The 23,972-nt window shown below is 38.2% G+C and overlaps 2 protein-coding genes and 1 long non-coding RNA gene across 3 annotated transcripts; 1 reads left to right on the top strand and 2 right to left on the bottom strand.

Annotated features, from left to right (window-relative positions):
* Positions 1-1,840: 1,840 nt before the first annotated feature.
* Positions 1,841-3,670, bottom strand: LOC131322290 (hydroquinone glucosyltransferase-like). Its single transcript, XM_058353560.1, has one exon. The coding sequence runs from the start codon at positions 3,466-3,468 to the stop codon at positions 2,062-2,064; it is 1,407 nt and encodes a 468-aa protein (XP_058209543.1). The 5' UTR covers positions 3,469-3,670; the 3' UTR covers positions 1,841-2,061.
* Positions 3,671-9,506: 5,836 nt separating this feature from the next.
* On the top strand, positions 9,507-12,576 carry LOC131323891 (uncharacterized). The gene is made up of 2 exons (XR_009199219.1): positions 9,507-9,817; positions 12,363-12,576. It is a non-coding gene; the product is annotated as an uncharacterized LOC131323891 (long non-coding RNA).
* Positions 12,577-13,394: 818 nt separating this feature from the next.
* LOC131323830 (protein ENHANCED DISEASE RESISTANCE 4-like) lies at positions 13,395-20,255 on the bottom strand. Its single transcript, XM_058355688.1, has 5 exons — positions 19,623-20,255; positions 16,368-18,657; positions 15,646-15,706; positions 15,323-15,546; positions 13,395-13,761 (listed from the first exon to the last, which is right to left on the bottom strand). Exons 1-5 carry the CDS (start codon positions 19,735-19,737, stop codon positions 13,707-13,709), a joined length of 2,745 nt encoding a protein of 914 aa, XP_058211671.1. The 5' UTR covers positions 19,738-20,255; the 3' UTR covers positions 13,395-13,706.
* Between the last annotated feature and the right edge of the window lie 3,717 nt (positions 20,256-23,972).

Below are 23,972 nucleotides of genomic sequence, written 5' to 3'. Positions count from 1 at the left end.
CAGCCAAAAATAGGAACAAAGCCCATACTCACCTAAGGGACAAAGCCCGAAACCTTGTTGGCCTAAAATGCCCGAATCAAACAATAAAGTACAAAAATCCTAACCCACCAAAGTGGGCTAGATTTAGCCTAGGAAAACCCAAAACCTAAACCTAATATACAATACAATTTCAAACAACCCGCTAACAAACCATTGCCTCCCACAACAATCAAACCACCACCAACACCACCGACTACCATCTCTAGAAAAAACCAAGCACCACCTGCCAACACCACCAAAGAAAAAAACCGATGAAACACACCACAGATCTGCCTCGAGCACTCAACCTAGCCGTTAAGCAAAACCGAGCCACCCAGCAGTAAGCTAAGAGAGAGGCCGCGTAGCCAAACTTCAAGCCTCCACCAGATCATCCATGCCATTAGGCGGAACACTTGTGACCCAGGAACACACCGGCCGGAAGATTGAAACAGAGACGAATAAGAAAGGTCGTAGAGGGCGCAGAACCAAATGAAGGCACGAAGAAGAATTGGTACAGTACACTAGGGAAGGGGGTCAGAAAACAAAGAGAAAGGAGGAGAGAGACGGAGTCACCAAGAAATTACCGAAGAACGAACCCGTCACCATCCGAACCTACCAACAATGAACGCCGATAAGCCGCTAATCCAACCCCCATAAACAACCTGAAGAAGACCGACCGTCGAGATCCAAGAGCTCTAGCACCAATCACACCATCACCACCGCCTCCAGCCGTCTCGTTATCTCGCCGACCATTTTGAAATAAGAAAGAGAGAGAGAGAGCGAGAGAGAGAGAGAGAGAGCGAGAGAGAGAGAGAGAGATTAGAAAATGATAAGAAAAGGAGAGGGAGAGAGAGGAGCGCGAAAACCTAGATATGAGGAGTTTTAGGGAGAACGCTGGAGAGGGGATTTTAGAGAGAGAAAAAGGGTTGCGTTTAATACATGATAGCTTCACATGGTGTAAATGACCAAATGATTATTCAGCAAAAATTCTACAAGCACACACACTCACTCTTGTGTTGGGACTCACATGCACTGTAACTCCAATATGTGGGGTGTCGAAACGAGTGCGAGTATATGTGTATTGTGCAAATTAATTTGTCAAATGTAAAAAAATTGATTATTCAATGCTTCTGTAGCACCATCACATAATACTCTAGGAATCCTACCATACGTACCGACGGCCGCGCTGGGTCATCTCAGACCACCGGACGGCGGATCCGAGCCATCTAAAAATTCTATTAAAAAAAATGAGGGGGCCTATGTGGAAATTACTGGCATCCGATGTGTATAGGGTACTTGATCTAAATACCCTATTTTTCGTGTATATATAAATATGGTGTTTAGATCAAACACCCTACACACATCGAATGCTAGTAATTTCTGCATAGACCCCCTCGTTTTTTTTATATAGAATTTTTGAACGGCTCGGATCGGCTATTCGGTGGCCAGAGACGGCCCGACGCGGCCATTGATACGGTTTCCGTAGGAAAACCGTCGGAACGTATAGGATTTCTAATACTCTAGAACTCTCCATCAAATATAGGTACGAGTCATACACTTTGTAACGAAATCCACTCCCATATGCAGTACTAAGAAAAGATTTGGGAGTATTTAATAATATTATAAATGAACTATCAATCCACTGTAGAGTTGCTTCAATCCAACCACGTATACCCCTCATATGCTTATTGACAACTGACAAGTGACAAACGACTTTTTATTTTAAGAGAGAAAACAAAATTAGTGATGTTGGGTCATTGCCTCTAACTTGATTGGCTCCGCGTCCATTTCCCTGTTTATGATAAAATTGAATCCTAAGTAGTACTACTATGTAACAATAATTTCATAACCTTTTTATGCACTATCTAGTTACAAAACCGATTGCAACTTCAACACCATCAACTTCTAACAATACTGATTTTTGTCGGTCAAAAACAAAAAAACACAACCTAGTATAAACCATACATACAACACAAGAATATAAAATGGCACAGGGAAGAAAAAAGAGAGGGCGGTGGGTGACCATATTAGAGGAACACTAAACTAATTAATAATCTTAGTCTTCCATTTCTGAGCCAACTCAGCGAGAGACTTCGTCGAATCCCCATCTTCGCCAAGCACCTTTGCAGCAGCATCCTTTAGGCCTCTCATTCGATTGCGAATTTGCTTCCCTTCTTCTCCTTCAATCAAACCCTTCACGGCTTTGGCAATCTCAGCTCCTCCAATTATTCCGTTTTCACCTGCCTTTGGCCTCAATGCCACTTTTAGATCCTCGATTAACATCACGGCGTTCATCTTTTGCTCCGCGTGAAGAGGCCAAGCGATTAAAGGAACGCCATTGACCACACTCTCAAGTGTTGAGTTCCAACCACAGTGAGTGAGAAATCCACCGGTCGAGCTGTGACTAAGAATTTGATCCTGTGGTGCCCATGATGGCACCACTAGACCAAACCCCTTGGTCCTATCCAAAAACCCATTTGGTAAGAAGGCAAAAGGGTCATTTTGGCTATTGACGCTGAAGTATGAGGCATTGGCTGCCTTATCATTTGGACTCCTAACAACCCACAAGAATCTCTGATCACTCATTTCCAAACCCAAGGCTAACTCATTAAGCTGATCATATGAGAGGGTCCCACCGCTGCCGAAGGAGACGAACAGGACGGAGCCACGTGGCTGGTCATCCAACCATCTCAAACTCTCCGACCCGTCATCAGCCCCGCTCATCCGTACAAGCGGCCCGATCGGGTAAACGGGCGGCTTACCAGGTTCTTCCTCTTGCAAAGACTTTATGGCTCCACCTTCCAATTCCTTAAAGCTATTGACCATAATACCCTCGGCCAATCCATACCGTTTTGCGTGGTGAAGGACCCATTTGTATGCATCATTCTTCCTGTCTTGAACCGGGTCTAACAAGTCCTTCCCGTGAACCGGTATGCAACCCGGGATGCGTACCGGCTCGGGTAAATCTCTATACTCGCAAGACACGGACTCGTCAAGCTTTGGCAAATAAAGGAACAACGACAAAGCCATGGCAGTGGACGGGTAGAATATATAAGGAGAGACGTTGAACTCGACCGCTACGTCAAACGCGTCGGTGCCGAAAAGATCAACGACCAGAGCAACAACCCGGAAACTGGAAACCAACGACTTCAAAGCATCTCGGAGAGAGGGGAGAGAGCGGACCATGGTGAGGGAGATCCTAGTCTCGGCCCTGATGTCGTCAGGCAAGTCGTCCAAGTTAACGGCAGGGAGGAGGAGGTAATTTATACCGGTGGGAAGGGAATCGAGGAAGGATTTTTGGGCGGCGGGCAGAAGGCCGGGGTCAGTTGGAATGATGAAGGTGGCTGAGAAGTTGTGGGTTAGGAGGAGTCGCTTGGCGAACTCGGCGAGTGGGATGAGGTGACCCATCCCTTGAGTTGGGAGGATTGCTAGGTGGGGTGTTTGTTCCATTGGTTATGCTGATCAAGAGGTGGATTTACTGAGAAGGGAAGGGAAGGGAAGGGATATGATATGATATAGTAGTATATGTAATGGTTTTGTATAGGTTTTGGTTTGAATTTGGATCAGTAGTACTTTCTGGAATACTAAAAATTAAGGTTTAGCTAGCTAGCTAGGCTGGCTTTTTGGTGGTTGATTTTGAAGGTTGTGTTTGTGTGTACTACTTATATAGGTGAAAGTATATATATATATAGAGAACTGCTATGTATACCGATGGAATTGTAGGGATATCGTACCGACCGGCGGCGCGGGGCCGTCTCCGGCCACCGGACGGCCGATCCGAGCCGTCCAAAAATTTTAAAAAAAAAAACCGAGGGGACCACACGGGAATCAACGGCATCCGATGTGTGTAGGGTGCTTGATCTAAACACCTTATTTTTTGTGTATAAATATACACAAAAAATAAGGTGTTTAGATCAAGCACCCTATACACATCGGATGCCGTTGATTCCCGCGTGGTCCCCTCGGTTTTTTTTTTTAAAATTTTTGGACGGCTCGGATCGGCCGTCCGGTGGCCGGAGACGGCCCCGCGCCGCCGGTCGGTACGATATCCCTACAATTCCATCGGTATACATAGCATTTCTGATATATATATGTGTATCACAGTGGTGGGATGTAATGAGTATTAATGGTGGAATTAATTAGCTTTGGAAGGGGACTGGTGGTTTCTGGATAGGAGAAAACTCCAACTTGGGTTTTGATAAACATTTTGCCATGATGTCATTACAAATGTAAGCCTTATGTCTTACTTCCTTCCGGAAGCGGAGAGACTGTTTTCGTGATATTATTCAGTGACTAGGAAATTACATTAAAACAATTTTACTGCTGTGCCGGGGCTGCAATTTATCAGCAACAAACAACTGTTGCGTTACTAGATCGAAGACCTGGTAGGTCCAAAATTTCCATTGATTAGATACACCAAATTAAGTTGAACACATTATTACGTACGAAGGAGTGCTTTCACTACAAAAATTAAAATTGAAAAGCAGATATGACGGAAGTGATGACGGTATACTGAACATGCATGCAGGTTAAGATAGAGCTTCAATTAGTTCATTAATGGAGTATATTTAAAAAGGGGTGCCATGCACGCACCCCCACAAATCAATAAATAAAGCCAAAATTAATTAGGTGGTACGTTCCTTCATACTATATAGTAGTAGGAGTAATATTTGAAAATCATTGGAAATGAATGTTTTGATCATGCAGGCGAAATCTAATTACAATTACTCTCTTCAAAACTGGACCGAAAATGAGGTGTCGGCTGGGGTGGGTTTTGGGAAGGAGGGGGTGGTTTGTGGGGAAAGATCGGGGAGAGGGAGTAAAGAGAGTGTTTTAATCTTAGCCATTGAAATTAATGGCTTAGATTGGATGTCAAATAAGTGGTTCAGACTGCGTTTTAATCTTAGCCATTGAAAATTAGGAGAAATTAAATATTCATTCTTAGAAGGGGCATGACGTAAGTTTTCATCCTTCTCATTTTGAACGGTTATGTTTTTATCCTTTGAGCTTGTGAAATACCATGTGTATCCTTTTACTGATACGTATTGATATATGTAAATATAGTTCCCTAATTAAGGGAGATTTGATTAGGATTTTAAATAAACACAGTTTCCTAAAATAATGGGATTTGCTTATTTCCTTATCTTCAACAATTTTCTAATTTAGTGAAATTCAACAATTTCCAAATTTAGAGGGATTCAATCACTATAATTATGGGAGATAATTACAAGAGAGGATTTTAAAATTTAAAAAATAGTAATAACAAAATCTCACCGGTTTAAGTTCCTCCTTTACCATTTATGATTGGTAAATTCATAGATCATCCATGTCAGATTTGAAGTTGAAATGGGTTTCATGGTAAATACATCATGAACGACGAAATACACCATGAAATCTGCTTGATAAAATACATCATGAAATACGCTTGTTAAAATACACTATAAAATATACTTGATATAATACACCATGAAATACGCTTAAAATACACTATGACATATATATACTTGATAAAATACTCCATGGACGATGAAATACACCACGACGACCACGACGAAATACACCATGAAATCTGCTTTTATTTCACGATGAAATACACCACGACGATAAATCTACCATGAATTATTGTAAAATATTTCGGAACAAAATCACCCATGAAAACACAAGGCAAACAAACACACAACACTACAAATCGCCTCACTAATTGATCCTAACCAAAAAAAATTACCCATGAAAACACAATCACCATTTGGATCCAAACCCATAAAAAAATGAGTCCAAACAAACGCAATCACCTCTCCTGATTTCCAGAACCCAAACGTTGTTTCCATTTTACCATATTTGTACTCATTTAGAGGTGCTTGCTCACGCACCTCTTGTCCTTCACGACTGATCTTAATCACTGCTACGATTTCAATGGAGAGAGAGGAGAGAGAAAGAGTGGGTGGCGGCTTCCAGTGGATCTGAGAATGGTCATCGTTCTTCTTTATCGCCATTGCCATTCGTTGGCAATTCTCGATCTTGGATTGCCGTTCATCGTCGTTGCCGCTACCATTCTTGGCCGTTCTCGATCTAGGATCACTAGAGGTGGAGGTTCCGAGCCTCGCGACGTTCATGGAGGTGGGGGATTTTGGTAGAGAGAGAGAGCGAGAGAGAATAATTTAGGGTTAGGAATTGTTTAGATGGAGAGAGATGGGACAACGTTAAATGGGGAATTTTATCTACTTGTCATGCCCCTTTAATTATGGAATAGGATCTCAAAGTTTATGAATTGGTCCCAAAAATATGTCCCTATAGATATATATGGGCAAATTTGGGTTTATTTGATTTTGGAGATGAAAATATAACCGTTCAAAATTCCGAAGATGAAAACTTACGCGTTGTCTCTTCTGAGGATGGATATTTAATTCTCCCTTGAAATTAATCTTCGATGATTTAGAAATCACGCATACGTCAGTATCGAAAAGTTATCCAAAGACAACTTAAACACAAAGTACCATCCCCACACTAATGAAAGAGAAGTTTATATAGCCTACCATTTTGATTTTGAGGAATTTGGTCAAACAGCTCCACCGAGATATATACAGAATGCTTATACAAAATACTAGTAAAACAGACTATTGAAGTTACCGAGGACGAAGTAAGGAATTTCACTACACGGGAGCGACCATGTATGCGAGACAAACAATAAAAATAAACATGCATATCAATCTAAAATATATAAGAACTCAAAAAAGTACAAAATAACAACACCCCATAATTACTTATACTTTTCATCAATTAACGGATTGCAAAAGCAATAACAATTTAGAGTATCCACAATGCTATAATCAAAACTAAAAGGTTTTTAAAGTTAACAATGTTGATGCAAAATATGACTCACAATGATATAATCAAACTTAACAACCACCTTAGAAATAATCAAAATTTGGTCTTTTGATAACTAAAACTAGCAACATTTTGACAATAACCAAATTTAATAGACCCTACATATATTCTCAATCAAATATACCAATTATTATATAAAAATATTTTATCTCTCTTCCCTTTTCGAACAATATTTTTGAAAAAAAATATTTTACTAAAAAATTGTTTCTTTTAGAAAACAGTTTTTAAAAAATAATTTATTTTTCAAAAAAAAAGTTTCAAAAACTATTTTCTATTTCTAGTAAATTGTTTTTATTAGTTTCAAAACTATTTTTAGGAAAAAATATTTTCTACTATTCACAATTTTTAATTTTTTGTAATTTAAAAACATGATGTGACAAGTTTTGGTTATCCAATTTTGATTATAACATTGTAGACATCTACATTACTAACCATAGCAATCTCTTAAATGAATAATTAAAAGTTGATGTGGCAACTTTTAGTTATTAATTTTTTATTATAGCATTGTGGATGCCCTTTTTTTTTTTTTTGCTCAGCCATTGTGGATGCCCTTACTTCATCCTATCTAGTAAAGCAAGTCATCTTCAATTAATTGCACTTGACGCTCTTTCATGTCATTAAAAACATCGATAATAGAATTAGCATCAAACCCCTACGCAATATCCTTCTCTATGTAAATGTTCTAAAAACTTGCTAAAAGTTCATTGCGGAGTCTAGTGTTCACACATTTCATAGCTACAACTTAGATTTCACCAAAGATTACTTGGTGTTCCTAATTTCTTCAAAACAGCCTTCAAGGTCCTGACGATGTGGGATTTTTTGAGCCCAGAGCGGGGGGGGGCCGATGTGTCATGGAGATTTTAGGTCAGAGAGAAGAAAACATATGAAACCCTCTTAACGATTTGGGATTTTTGTATTTTTGTGGGAGAAAAACATGGAGTTTATTAATGGGGTACTCACAAATTCACAATGTTAACCCTCAAATTTTATGTTTTTGTTATATTTTTATTTTTATTACCATAGCCTTTGGATTTTAATGTTTGTACTTTAGATTTTAATATTGGTATCCTTGTATTTCAAAGGTTAGTACTATTCGAATTTTTTTTCTAAAATACTAGAGGGGGGCGAACCTATATACTTTTATAGAATATTATTGTTTTTTAAATATAATCGTAGAGTTTTTTTTTCCCTTTGTAAGGAAAACCGCCCTTACTGACTCCTCCCTGGCTCCTTCCCTACAGCCAAACAAATTTTACTACTAAAAACAATTGAAAGAGCACACTAGCAATAAAATATTAATCAAAAACCAAAAAAGCTGCTTCCTCATATATCTCAAGTTACATGAAACAACACAATGTTGATCCAACCAGCCTAATACGCAAAGGCAGAGCCACATTATGGCCACTTAAGTTGCAAAATTTCTCTAGCCAATAATATGAGTATAGATTTTTAATTCTTTCTGCATATTTAATCCTATTGATAACTACTAATAAATTGTCCTTAGGAACTCACTACAACTGCTACATCTATCATCTTTTCAAGCATCACCTGGGTACTTGATCTGAGTGCTTAACAATTCTAGCTTCGTTCCCTACCAATGCGTACACATATAGAGCAAGATTTTTTAGCAAAATCAACCTGTGAAATGAGAAACTGAAAGGGAAGAAGTTGGGCGAGCGGAGTCAATTTGGGGGGTATCATAAAAAACATTAAATGTAAAAATCTCAGCATATTTGAACAACAAATTAAATGTCATAGTTTCATTTGCTTTTTCCTCAATGTTCTAAGACCTTGACAGATAACGATAACTAAATAACGGCAGAAGTCGAAAGTATATGGTTCAAAATTCCAAATAACTAGACTTGATCCCTTGAGGCCTGAGGGAATTGATGTATGGCGTGATTCGTGAACGTCAGGCGGATTAGTTGATATGATTAAACAAAATCTTCACGCTTAGCAACTGATCATGAACTTTTAGGCCTTTAGAGTCAGGTAGCATTGGATTAGATTATATACCTAAGATGATCAAATATCCTTCGTTCGGTTAATTAAACTATGTATGATCAAGATTAAAACACGTCCTGGACATATAGTCTCACGAAATGTGAAATATGCAATATCATCGGGGTTTTGATACAATTTATCCAATCATCCCGGTGCAATAATAGATGGGTTGGTATCTTTTTGTAATTAGGTTTTGATCTTTTTGTAATTGGGCGGGTATCTTGCCAACCAATATCTCAGGGGCTCGAGAGGCGCGTGATTGTCGGGGCCTGGGGTGCCAACCTCACAGGGATGTCAAATTTTTTCTCATTGTGATGTCGTTCATGCTCATGTCCCTTTTAACTCTTTCAATGATTAATAAATTCTTTTTTTGCTGATAAAAAAGATAGTAATACTCTCTCTCTATACACACACACACATACACCCTTAAAATCATGTTTTGAGCACATTTAGCGGCTAGGATTATTGCAAATTGGTCGAGAAAGGAACGTCCTTACCGTAATACGGTAAAAGCGCCCTTATAAGAAGTTTTGTGTGTATGTATGTATATATATATATATATATATATATATATATATATATATATATATATATATATATATCCCTCCACTATTAGGTCTGTCAAGCAAATGGGCCTTAATTAGGGTAATGCACTCATACTAGGCCCATGATAATCATTACCAGCCAGGCCCAAAAATATTGCTACAGCCCCGTAATCGCTGCTGCGCTAGAAGATCGAGAAACGCCACAGGCAAAACAAATTAGACTGCAACTCTGCAAGTCGTCGAAATTCGAGAGAGAGAGAGAGAAGATGATACACAGGAAATGGAGTCTGCTTACGGGGCCAGCAGCTATATTGGGAGGAATCGTGGCCACTGTGGTTGTCGCCAATTTCCTCTTCGTCAAAAACGTATGCTCTCTCTCGTAGGTTTTCTCCATATTTTCACTGAATTTTGGGGACCGAATCAACAACTGAGTGGTTGAATTCGTGTTCACATGCATCTTGTAGAATTATAAATGTTCTTTCAAGTTAAAATTGCTCAGATCGATGAATTAGGGGTTTCGTAATCTCAAACCACTTGGAATTGTGATGTGAAACCACCTATTGTGGGGAACTACTAGTGCTGTCTGTTTTGCGTTTTAGGGTTTCCTAATTTACTTTCTTGGAGGAAAAGGTTGAAATTTCTGGGTCAACAATCCCCTCAACTGTAGTTCCTGCTGAAATATTATTAGATCAAGTATACCTGTGGAGTTATTATCTTTAGTGTTTATAGTGGTTCAAGTGTTGTGTTAATATATTTAATTCCTCTCAACAGAAATATTTAAGTTAACAAACTGGATTTTTTTGTAACCCTCCTAGAGCATCAGATGCTTCAAATGGCAAATGTCAAAGATTTGAAACGATTTGTGCATTTTTAGGGGCTCGAACAGACTTTTCAAAAATTATGCGTCCTTCAATTTATTATCTTTAAATTTTATCTTATGGTAGGATCCGTCAAATACCTATATGAGTCTGCAGCCTAGTTTATGGCTCATAGTTTCATAATGGCTCATAGTCTTTGCTTTCACCCAGTTAGAAGTTTTCACTTTGAAAAGCATTTTTGGTATTTAAAGAGTTTGGAGTACACTACTAAGTTAGCAAAAACCAAAGAAGTAGCATGACCATGATGTTTTATGCTGGAGTGCACTGTGATATCTTGCTCTTCAAAATACAAAGTTAGCAACGTAGACATTTGATGTTAAGTTATGAAGCATCTGCTGGAGATGCTCCAAACACCAAATTTCACTCTACAAACACCAAATCTCAAAAAGTTTGAAGAGGTTGGTACTTTTGGTATACTCGAGCTGGCACTCCAAACACCCTTCCAATTTGAAGAATAATTGGTTCAAATACCAAAATACAATTTACTTTATAATTTTAAATTTTTACCTTTCTCTCTTTTTTGTTCCAAAATTTTGATCTTTCATAATTATTGTTATTTTCTATTGACAACAAATTGTTTTAATAAGAGAGTCATGTTTGTAGGGTCTCTTGGAGTGTTCCAAAATAATTATCCTTCAATTTGTAACACGAGTTAGCAAAGTACATTTTGAAGTTAAAAGCTATTAAAGCTCTGGTAAAGATGATCTTAAGAGCTATTGATTGTAGGGGAAAAGAAAACGGGACTACATGAGATTGTTCACAATTGGAATAGATGTTTCTTATTTTTCCACAATAGATCATGAGAAATGTAGCAGTTTAAAAAAAGTTCAGATGATTCTCTCTCTCTCCTCTCTCTCTCTCTCTCGTTGAATTTTTGTCCTTGAAAATTTGTATCATCGACTTTTACGCTCCTTGAAACGGTTAATAGAAATGTTGATGTCAGCAGTTGAGATCGATTTGCGAGGCTTTTGGTAACCTCCTTAAGAATTCATGACAAGTGTATTTGTAGTTTTCCACAATAAGTTGTTGTAGAAACATGGCCATGAATAGGGTTGATGGATTCTTTTTTGCTTTGGCAATTCTTGTTATTCAAACTTTGTCTTGGCAACTGCTAGTTGATTGAGAAGCACTAATATACAGACACGGGACTCAACAATTATAAAAATAAAATAGAAACACGGACATGACGAAAAGTACGGAAAAATAGGTATATAGATTCAGTTGGCATTCATGTGGATATCGTACCAAGAAACAACCAAAGCTAATTTTGTTATGTGCAATTCTTACCTTTTACTATGTGAAATAAGGGTTTTAACGGGTTGAAATTGTTTATTTGTAAATTTTACCTTATTTTTCTTAAATATCATAATTCAACATCCGAAATATGTTTTCAAATTATATGTTAACCTCTGCCATGTACTACCAGCATCGAACTTGAGACGTACATCCCTAACGGTTTCCTAGTGTGTCCCTTACTAATAGGACATGCCACCTAGCGTATAAATTGCGTGTCCTCGGCGGCCACGTATCCGATGCGGGTAGGGTGACCAGTTAAGTCTGTTGGTGCTTCATTGCTTTTGGCGAATTTCTCTATTTTCATAAGCAGCTGGAATGCCATTCAATCCAGAAACACTTGCAATCTCACATCTCCAACTAAAACTACTTAAATCAATCTTTGAATTATATATTCGAGTAAGACAATTAACTCAAGGCTCAAGCTTTTCCAATTTTCAGAGGTGGGTATTCTTGTTTGATAGGGTTGTTCAGAAACATAGCATCCCATGTTTGTGACTCATTCTTTTTGTTGCGCTTATTGTGCATTAAAATAAGTTTCTTGTTAACTACATTAGCTGGCTTGAGACAATGATAGAAAGCTAAAAATTATGTTTAGATTAAGCCTCAGATGTTGTGCTCTCATTCATTGTGAGGAAGAAAGGGTTGGAACATACAAACCATGTTTGTCAGGTTGCTGTAATTTCACAATGAGCATTGTGCCGAATCTGACATATTGTGCTCATACTTGAATATGCAGGATCCGTTCCTAAAACCGTACCCTAGGAAGCAAGATGGAGATCCTTCAACCAAATAGGAAAATGCAAGAGCAATTATGTTCCTTGAATACTCTAGATTTGTTTGTGGGATCTACGTTTTCTGGGTATGACATTTGCAAGTTCTATGTTTTAAGAAGTTGTTTGGGACGTAAATTTTCATGAGAATTGAATAAGATATGTTTGGGTTGTTGGCAATGAGTGTTGATGTTGGTTGCTGGTTGCTGGTGGGTGTAATTTCTCTTGTCTTTTTTGGGGTGCTGATGTGTGTTTTTTTTTTGTTTTAGCAATCGGAAATTCAATGTTGTCTTTGTTATACCACTTGCCATCCACCTGGATAGGGCTCCTATTGCTTGAATAGAATCGAGACTGTTTCAAAGAATAGATTCTGGAAAACACATATGGTGGTGTTTGTTAAAACTAAAATTGAAAGCTGAAAATTGGAGGCGGAACTTTTTAAGTTATCAATAGCTGAACTTAAACAACTGACACAGAGATTAATACTTTTTGGTTAAATTATTTTTGATTGTTCTCTTTCAGATTTATTAATTGATGTCACGTGTTTGTGTTTGTGGTGGCGGTGGAGGTGATTACATGTGGTGTGGTGGTGAAGACGTGATGGTAATGGTGGTGTTAGTGGTAGTGTGGCGATGGTGGTTTGTAGCAAAGGTGGTAGGGGGTGGAAGGATGACGACAGTGCTGGTGGTGGTGGAAGGATGACGACGGCGGTGGTGGTGGAGAGACAACGGCGGTGGATGGCAGTGCAAGTGATGACAGTTACGAGCAGTGGTATGGTTGAGGATCTTGAGGATTGATGAAGGGATGAATGCAACATTTTCTAAACCTGATTGATTATTCGAACTATCGAGCCTCCAAAAATATGAAAAGGCATGCAGACCCAGATGCCCCCAAGAGATGAAATCACTCCTCACAAGAATGTTAATTAGTCTACAATGCGCATGTTCTTCCATCACAAATGGCGCATTATATACCCTTGATAAACATGAGAAATGGGATGCCAAAAGAAAACTTTCTTTCCTGAGAGGAATCCATGTAAGCATTCAGCAAAACATATATCACAATTAGGAAAATTTCATGTTATAGACATACAAATCCAAAATCCAAAGCAGAACACTTAAAAGGGGCATTTCGACAAACCAAGAATCAAGACATCAGTGACATATCCAATCATCCCGTTCCCATTCATTTCTAACAATGCGACGTAAACTGTACTGAGGGTATTTTTTGCAACTCTGAGATAGCAAACCTTCAAGATTATTCACATTCCAGAAGCAACTGTGGGGAGTGTAGCCCCTAGAACAGTCTGCTTATGCAGCTACTCTGGGAACTTTCATGCCAAATCCATGCTTTACCTTCTCAATTCTGTCCGATAAAAATAGTCATGTTAGAAAAGCGTCAAAGCATAATAAACATTGTCACTATAAAACGTTGAGATGCACAATTTTCTCATGTGGAATTTGCTCATCATCAGGATGCAATGCTGGGGAAGAAGTCAAAAAATAATTGGTAAGAAACCCAACTTCTGAATTTTATTAACCCAAAAAGGGAGATACTAGTTTTCTCATTGCAAGACTAACACAACATTCAAATTGTTAATAGCCTTTTCAATGTCCACTCCATTCACGGTCAAACTCCATCCCTCCACAGTCCAAGATCACAAATAATTAAGGACTTCGAAGGAAGATAATCACGTTAATTGCTCATATTCCATAAAACAACCATATTCTCATCCCATCGTTCTGTCGCCCAAATCATAAGACATACTGAGGCATCAAGTTCCCAATTCAAAGCTAAAGCAGTGCTAGCCTTTACAGAGTTTCATTCATCAGACCTCTGGTCTACTCTAATCCCAAACTATAGTCCACTTCCTGTCTGTCCCGTTCATGGTTTTAAATCGCGGTATTGGTCGGCGCAACTGTCATGAGTAACGGGTATCAAGAGTATCGGTCAAATGTGTAACGGGAATCGGACACCGCACTCGTGAATTTTTTTCAAGCACTAGCAAATGCTGAAAATTTCATTGATACACATGCTCTAACCTTATTTATGACTGAATTGAATGTTTTTAAGCAATATTTTACTATTACAAGTAGTTTTAAGATAGCTTTCATCAAATTTGCATTTTAAGAATGAAATTGAAGTTTTTTTTTTTTTTTTTTGTCATTCAAACAAGAGTTTGGTTCTCAAAATATTGTTTTAGCACGTGAAGGCATCTCAAAAAGTTACAAATAATACACAGTAGGATCACATGGAGGTTTGAGAAAGGGGGAAAAATAAAAGAAAAGTTGTTCTCAGTGTTCTGTAGGCGTAACAGTGCAGTAGCGGTCCTCTAACGGGGTGTAATGACCGTTATGTTAGCCGATACCCACGTAAATTTTCTTAACGCCATTATTTTCACCCATAACTGTATCAGGCCTTCAAAAACCCATAACGTAATGGCCATTATGTTACATAACAGCCGTTTTTACCCTGGTCCCGTTTAACGTTGATCCGCATTTCTTATCCTATTCTATCTTCTAGTAACGATCGAAGAAAATCCCAGAACACACATGTATGCTATCTAAGCCGAGAAGCTTCCACGTATTCAGAGTTTAGCATGTGTTTTGGATCATGGATTGTGGATGGGGTTATGAAGGGAAGGAAAAAGTAAATGAGAGAAGATAAGAAGATAGGAAAGTTATGAAGCTAATTTGTTCTTTGTGGTTTTCCTATCATTTTCCTTCACTCCATATATCCAACTCCAACTCCAACTCCATGATCCAAACACTGCAGTAAAACTGTCGAGTAATACTGTAATATTAAGCCGCATGAATTACGTGGTTGTTACTTATCGGTCAAGCTTGGTAAGAACATACATTTTTCCTTCCTCTAAGAAGTTGATAAAACCAAATTCAATACTTCAAACGAGCAAAGTGAGGCTTACGTCGGAGCAAGTTTGCCAAGTCTATCCAGCTCTTCACCAGAATCCCCATCCAACACTCTTCCAGAAATCTCGACAATGTAAGACCTATCTCTAGTAGTTGGGAGCCCTCTCGTGCTAAGCAGGTTTAAATCTTTCTGATGAAGCTCTCTTCCATTCACAAACACCCCAGTATTTCCACCACCACAATTCTCTGGCATTGGATAATCAAATTCTTCAATAAATGGCTGCAAGAAAATGAAACCAGCAAGTTAACACTAGGGATTACAAGCTATCACCAAATATCGTTGGACAAGTATTATCATAGAAGAATTTATTGATCTCACAGGAATTATGCCAAGGCAGGGCCCACCCATCACACCCCAGAAACCAGCTCGGGAATCATACCTAGCGAAGGAAAATAGAGACAGTAAAAATCATTGTACCTTCAGGCATGAGAAACTGAACAACCAATTCTGTGCAGCACAGCAGCCAGAAAGTGAGAAATAATAATAGCACAACTATCAAGGAAAACTTCCTTTTCTTGATGGTCATACCAAATTACGAAGTTACCAACTAATAAGCTCATTATTAAATTGCAAAATAAGATCGTACCTAAATATGGCTATTCAGACAGCATTTTGCGTGTTGATTTTAATTCAAAAAATCCCATAAAAATGTGACAAAAAAGAGCACAAAAGTTACCGCATATACACCAAGTCTTTGAAGAAACAAAAACGAAGCTTCCATCCAATTAGGGGTCTGGTAATCTTTTTCACTGCATTTTTCTGGTTTTTGAGATCTCTAAGCTTTCAGACTTATTTTCTCAAATCTATGCTTGTTCAATAGAGAAAAGACTTAATTAGACCAAAACCAAGTCTAAACAAATCAGACTTGTTAGATGGACAGCCAAACACAATAAAATATGTTGCAAATTGTCTACAGGATTGAACTTATCCACATCCTTCTCACAATGAATGCCTGAGATAACCTAATCAGACATGATAAAAAACACAAACAGTAGGTACCAAAGTTATCGCACATGGAATCAGAGAGTGCATGTACTTACCAGTAATGTCCAGGATGGATTGGTCCAGAAAGCTTTTCAGCCTTCTTTAACAAACGATCTGACATAAGATTCCCATTGATTGTGACATGTGTTGAGCTTTGCTCAATGGTTAGATTGGATTGAGAAGAGTCTTTAAAGCTCTCCTTACTAATGCCTTCAAAGAATGACTGATTGCCTTTATTTGCTCTCAGTTGATCTTCTCTGCTTATGTCCCCTGATTCTTGAGATGTCCCAGTATTTGAGTACTCATTCAATGAAACGTCCATCTCAGTTGCCAACGATATTTCTTCCATTGAATTTTGCAGCGAGGTAACCTTCTTTGGATCCTCCACCTTCTCCCTCTCTGAACGCCCACTTTGGCTTCCCTTTCCAAATCGTTTCACCAAACGGAATCTATCAGAATAGTCAAGATGATATTTAAGGGGTGAACCAGCAGCCGGTGGGGAGAGATTGGATTCGGCTACCGGCTCAACACAGTTGGACTCCTCTACTTTGGCAGACATAGTGTCAATTTTACCTTCATCCTCAGAAGAATAGGGAGATGTGGAGTGAATGCGTCCCATCTCTCCAGACTTGTTTGATGAAAAACCCTTCCCCGTTGAGGAAGAAATGACTTCTCTATCCATCGCCTCAAAATCATAACCTGAGTCATCATAATCATCAGAGGAAAATGTTGTTCTAGCCAGGTTTGCATGAACACGAGAATGCAAAGTACCACCAATTACTGTAGCTTTAGGACCATCATCAACTAACTTGGGAGTTCTTTCTGACTCCGTACAAATGGAAACAAGTTTCTTGTCGATAATTGCGAAAAGGATGACTGTAGAGCATCCACCACATCGCACTTTCTTTTGATTTATATCCATTAGCAAAAAATGTTTAGGCAGTTGAAGCAATTCGAGACAATTGTAGCATGTAACAAACGGAGCTCCACCAGCTATGGGGCGGCAACGCCGTCCATGGGTGGCTAGCACCACCCTAGGAGGGCGGCGATGAACAAAACCAGCAGCTTCCGAATTATGATCGCTAGGCCATCTTGCGAGGGATTGGAGGTTATTGGAGTTCAATGGAGGAGGATGTCCAATCTTATGATTACAATCCCGAGGACCAAATGCATTTGGGGTTTCATGATGGTAGAACATAAGATTGTTTTGGGCATTGGGAAAAATCCTATTGTGGAAAGCGGCAGGTGCGACTGGAGCTGGAACTTCTTGTTGGCTATAGCAATGAAAACAAGAGCAAGAGGGATGGTGAAAGTTCGTAATTGGTGGGTATGGTTCAAATGGATCCACATCTGTATCTGTATACTGTCCAGGAAAGTAGGGATGAGATGATGGTTGTTGGAGGGCACCGGGTGCTTGGTGTGGACCTCTTCTATGACCTTGGGACCTTAAAGGACCCCCAAATCTTTGGACTTGAATTGGAGTATGCATTGAAGGATGAAGGTTATGCATTTCCATTTCTTGTCTATTCATATATGGTGATGGCTCGGGATAATGCCTTCCATGTTGCAGTCTTCCATTTGATCCCCATGAGCCATCAGGACGTTGAGACTCAAAACCACCATAAGGTTCTTCATTATGTACCCATCTCCGATCAAGGGGAAACTTTTCTTTAGGTTTATCCTTCACATTACAAGTCCGACTAAGTTGATCTTTTAGCTCATCTAACTTCCTCAGAAGCTCAGCTCTGTCTTGATCAAGATACCCAACCTTACAAAACTCATCTGATCTGTCCTGATTATTCTTCATTGCTTCTCCATTGCCATAACTAGACCTCAAATTATAATTCGACGGACTATCTTCTGAATACATGGGAGTTGAACATCTCACACCATGGAAATCCCTTGTTGGGTTTCTCCGAAACCCCTCAATCTCACCTTCCTCGGCACTCCTCCACTCAGCCACCCCAGCTGAGTTTTGAGACCCATTTGAAATCCCATATGGGGGTTTCAACTCCTCAAACTGTTTTCCCGTTTCTACACGATTTGATTCATATAAATTCAAGTCTTCCTCAAGATTATCAACCCCCCCAACACCCGGTTCATAAATTTTGGTGGAAGAACCATTCCTATGGTTGTCTGCCGTACTACAAAAAAGCACCCTTTTATCAGATGTTCCAGAATGACTACTATTGGATTTAATATGATTCTCAGACCCATCACTCTGATCCATTCCCTCGGGAAAACTGTAATTTTTTAATTTCTCGGGAAATTTATCAGAACCCCCTTTAACCCTTTCTTCATCAGACTCATGTGACAAAGTTTCAACCTCTAAAATTTCAGTATTACCTGTAATAAACAATGCAATATAAAGGGGAAAAACAATCAGAAGTATGTATATGACCACAGAGGTAGTAATTGTTTTAAGAATTAGATTCGCGAACACCTATAACAAACTGTTTCTAAACCCATAGTGAGTACTCTATCCTTTTCATGCGTTCTTCATTTTAAGCGGAGAAAATGATCATCAATACGAAAGTATGGTCTTACTATTTTTTTTTAAAATATTGGACTATTTTCCCCAAAAAAATTGCCGGAAAAGTTTTGAAAACAGAGAAACAAACAAGTGCTCGGTTACTGAGAAAGCGCAACAGCAAGAAAAGAAAGGAATTAACAGCCCCTTTGGATGGAGGGATTTCATGAGAAAAGAAAATAAAGAGTTATAGTTTCTTGCCAAATCACTCATTTGGATTCAGTATTTTGGTGGGAAATTATGAAAAAGTACAAAAATGAAATTATTTTATTGACCTTTTCCCTTTCTCACCCAATCTCACCATTTTCTCACCAAAATGGTGAGATTTGGTGAGAAATGAATCCCCTTTGTTATCCTTTCTCACCATCCAAAGGGGAAATCGTTAACATTTTACTACTCTAGGACCCAATAAGCACGTCAACGCAACAACAAAACAAACTCAAACATAAAAACATGAGAAATGATTCATCAACATGAGAGCATATTTATACAATTTTGCAATCCTTGATTTTTCCCGGGAACCAAACAGAAAATGAGAGAAAGAAGTCCAGATAGACCAAAGAGACACGAATTTTGAACATATTCATCATTTAGGACCCAATAAGCAAGTCAACGTAACAACAAACCCAAGTCAAACGATAAAACACAAGCGATGAAGCAAGCAAGTTGTGAATCTATCGTTAAGACTTTTTGGTATGGCATTCCGTATTACCTATCTGTCAAGTTTTTTCCTCGGGAAACAAACAGATAATCAAAGAGAGAACATTGAAGGAAATCAAACCTCGAAGAAGAGTACCGCAACCACCACACCGATAAACGGAGTAATCCTTGAGCTCTGGAAGAAGGTTTTCGCATTTGGGGCAACGAACTAGACGAATTTCCGAGGGTTCTGACATTTTTCCCCCAAATAAATGTAGTAAAAATTACTTGTAATACTATAAAACTATCATCTCACGACCCCGTCGACCTATGCGTATACGGATACCTATATATAGGTGTATAACAAAGAAACCTAATCTGCTTTGAGGGAACTGATCAATTGAGATGTTGCCAAGGACAGAGAGGGTTTGATGGAACTGAAGCTGGAGCTTGAAGAATGAAGTGTGTGTGAATTGTGAAAAAGCGGAGAGTGATTTGGCGTCGTGGGTTCGGGGAGAGAGGAGACAGAGAGAGAGAGAGAGGAAATCTTTTACGTACCAACAAAAAAAGAGAGAGGAAATCTGTAGTTATTGAAGCGCACCAAGCTTTTCCGTGTTGCAGAGGAAATAAATAAACAAAAGGAAAAAGAAAAGTAGGGGGGAGAGAGAGAGAGAGTTAGAGAGAGAGAGAGAGAGAGAGAGAGAGAGACCGGTTTCTGCCGCGTTCTTTTTCTGGTTCACATGAGAGAAAAAGAAGGGGCTTTGGCTTCCGGAGTAACGAGTAGGATGGGATAGATAGATCGATAAATAAAAGGATAAGGATAATGCCCTAAAGATAGAAAAAGAAGAGGCTTTGGCGTTTTTTTTTTTTCACCGTTTAGTTTTAATTTTAATTTTTTTTAATTATTATTTTATTTTTTTCTTCAATCATTATCTTATTTTTTTAATTATTATCTTATCAATTTTTTTTATCTCTCTCCAATCATTACTCATATCTTCAATCATTACTTTATTTCTCTCTCCACCCATTATCAAAACTCTCAACTAAACACAATCATATTGGCCCTCTTGTCTGAGTGATACCATATTAAATTATTTGAAGGCATAACATTTCAAATGACATAACATTTTATATATTATTATATTAGACATAACACTTCTTAAAATGGCATAATACAATTTTACTAAGAGGGATATATTGTATTTTTTAAAAATGGCATAACACTATGGTGTTTCCTAAAAAAGAATTATGTCATTATTACGGTATCCCCTTAAAATGATATAACATAACTAGTTAAAGACATAACATTAAACTATTTTGAGACATAACTGTAGGACACCCTTACATGGGATACCTTAGATGTTCAAATTATTGGAGAGAAATCTCATTAGGGACTGTGCGCAGAAAAATAGATTGGTTTTAGAGACCCAAAATGAATGTGTTTTACATTTCAATAATTTAAGTGATACTAACCCTTGGCCCGAGTGTCCCATCTAAATACTTGCAATCTGTATTTTTATCTTAAAATAGAAAATCCTGGTCTCAAATTCAAAAAAAAAAAAAAATCGTCAAACTAAAAGGTTGGCTACCTACAGCCACAAACCACCATATAGTCCGATAAAGCTTTTCACTCCAAAAACCTCATTCCCTATAGATCAATCTCGGTCTTATCGAGTTATTATGCTACTGACTACTAAAGCCCTACGCTTGGGCTTGGACACCCATGAATACGAGTTGTTCATTAAATTGAAAATATTTTTTCTAGTGCCTACGGAAAAAAAAAAAACTCAATAGGATAAGTTTAAATGCTCGATCCAATCTTCTAACTTTTCATTCAATTTTTAGGGACCTCAAAATTGAATGAAAAGTTAGAAAATTGAATCGAGTATTTACACTTATCCTACTAAGCTAATTTTTTACGAGACCACTTGAAAAAATATTTTAAATTTAATGGGTGACCCAGATCGTTTGTGTGGTGCCTATATTGCACAAAAATGTATGTGCATGATATGTGTATAAAAGTATGTGTGGGAATCATTACCGATTGGAACCAACTCACATCACCACATGTATTCTGTACACAATCTGTATGTATGGATTCGAAGAAGCAACTAGTTAATGAACGCTGCTACTTGCACAGCAAAGGCTGCACAGCAGCCGTGCACAGACCAGTTTTGCGCCCATCTCGGTTCTCGCAAAGATGATTGGAGCCGCTCATTTTATTCAAAATACTTCGTTTATGGTCCCTGTAAAAAATCACTTCAATCTGATATCGGGAAGGGTGTTTACGAATCATCTAACTTTGCTTCAAAATTTAGGTGATTTTTTACAGGGACCATAAACGAAGTATTTTGAACAAAATGAGTGGTTCCGATCATCTTTGCGAGACCCGTGACGGGCGCAAAACTGGTCTGTGTACGGCTGTTGTGCAGCCTTTGCTGTGCAAGCAGACTTTCTGCTAGTTTATCATGCAGAAAGTCTACACACACATACAATCGGTGCACAGATTTTATTATGAGGCCCACCACGGGTCCCACAAAAATCATCCGAGCCGTTCATTAAATGTAAAATATTTTTTCAAGGGTCTCCGTAAAAATAAATCTCAATCCGATACCTATAGGTGCTCGATCCAATCATATAACTTTTCATTATCCGAAAATCTAAATGAAAAGTTAAATGGTTGGATGAAGCATCTATAGGTATTGGATTGAGCTTATTTTTTATGGGGACCCTTAAAAAAATATTTTACATTTAATGAACAGCTCGGATGATTTATATGGGACCCATGATGGGTCCCATAACGAAATTACATAATCTGTGCACAGATTGCTTTGTGTGTAACACATATCTCATTATCATGAGTGCCCACACCTCACTGTAGCAGTCCGAAGATCAACTTTCTTTCATGTTTCTTTGACTTTAATCATACAGTACGTATGTCCTTTTCCTGATTCCAACAGACCCTACTACATGCCTCTTTGCCTCTCTCTGAAACTTACTTTTCCATTTTCCGTTTGACCAAAAAAAAAAAAGAGAAACTTACTTTTCCACATCCTCCATTTCTGTGGCAGTAAAGCCACAGGTACAGCATTTGGTGCACAGCAGTCGCACACAGATCATTTTTGTGCTTGTTTCGAGTCTTGCAAAGATGATTGGAGTCACTCATTTTGTTCCAAATACTTCATTTATGGTTCCTGTCAGTGTCGGAGGGAGTATATTAGCAGTGGGGGCCTGTGCTCCGTTTCAGAACACATTCTTAAAAATAAGTACTTATTTCACATTTTCAAACTCAAAAATAATGTAAATGAAAAATAATTTTTTAATTTTTTTTGCACCGTATCAAAAATCTCAATGAGATCTATTAAACAAGATTCATAGTGATCGGAAAATTATTTGCGTAAGCACGTGATTTTTGAGCTTGAAATTAGCTTCTTAAAAAATAAGTACTTATTTTTCGTTCCGGAACGGGGCCTAAAGGTCATGACAATTTATATTTAAAAAGTATACACATTTTTTATCTTATAACATTTACATCCGGTATTATCTTTGTCAAGTTCCCAGCAAAATTTATTTTACGCGCTTGTTTTTCATAAAGACAAGTTATCTATCGGTATATATAATGCAACAAATTTTACGTTCTAAGTTCATTTCTTTTATATTACAGCCGTTTACTATGAAAGATAGAAGATTCTGAGACTATGTTAATTAATGGTGCTCCCACCAAGCTAATTTTATGGCTCCGTCATTGGTTCCTGTAAAATCACCTTAATCTGATATCGAGAATGGTATTTACGAATCATCCAACTTTGCTTCAAAATTTAGCTTAAATTTTGAAGCAAAGTTGGATGATTCGTAAACACCCTTCTCGATATGGGAAAATTTAGGCTAAATTTTGAAGTAAGGTTGGATGATTCATAAACACTCTTCTCGATATCGGATTGAGGTGATTTTTTACAGAAACCATAAACGAAGTATTTGGAACAAAATGAGCAACTCCAATCATCTTTGTGGGGCCCAAGATAGGCACAAAAGTGATCTATGCACGGCTGCTGTGCACCAAATGTTGTACCTGTAGTAGCCCTCTTTGTGTGGGACGCAGAGGTGGGTGCTGATTGACGATTCATGCACCATCGGGACATTGTCAGTTATTGTCTTTTAATGAAAAATTACATATGAAAGTTTTACTAAATAAAAAAATGGAGTGCATTTATCAAAAAAAGGAATGAAAATCACTACCCTTAAGTTTCAAATAATTCTATGGGTACCGAACCCATTTGGCACCGATGGTGCACAGATTGGCTCCCAAGGCTCACCTCCGGGTCTCATGCAAATGACTCAAACTGGTCATTAACTCTATAATATTTTTATTGAGTGGCCCTATGAAAAATTAACTCATTTTGATAACTACAAGTACTTGATCCAATATACTATCAACTTTTTATTCAGAATTCAAGATTCTGTATTTTAGATGAGAATTGGTATATTAGATTAA

This window comes from Rhododendron vialii, chromosome 1a (assembly GCF_030253575.1).
Source record: "Rhododendron vialii isolate Sample 1 chromosome 1a, ASM3025357v1".
NCBI classification, from domain to species: Eukaryota; Viridiplantae; Streptophyta; class Magnoliopsida; order Ericales; family Ericaceae; genus Rhododendron; species Rhododendron vialii.
The sequence above is the reverse complement of the archived record's forward strand: the minus strand, read 5'-3'. Positions and strand labels throughout refer to the sequence as shown.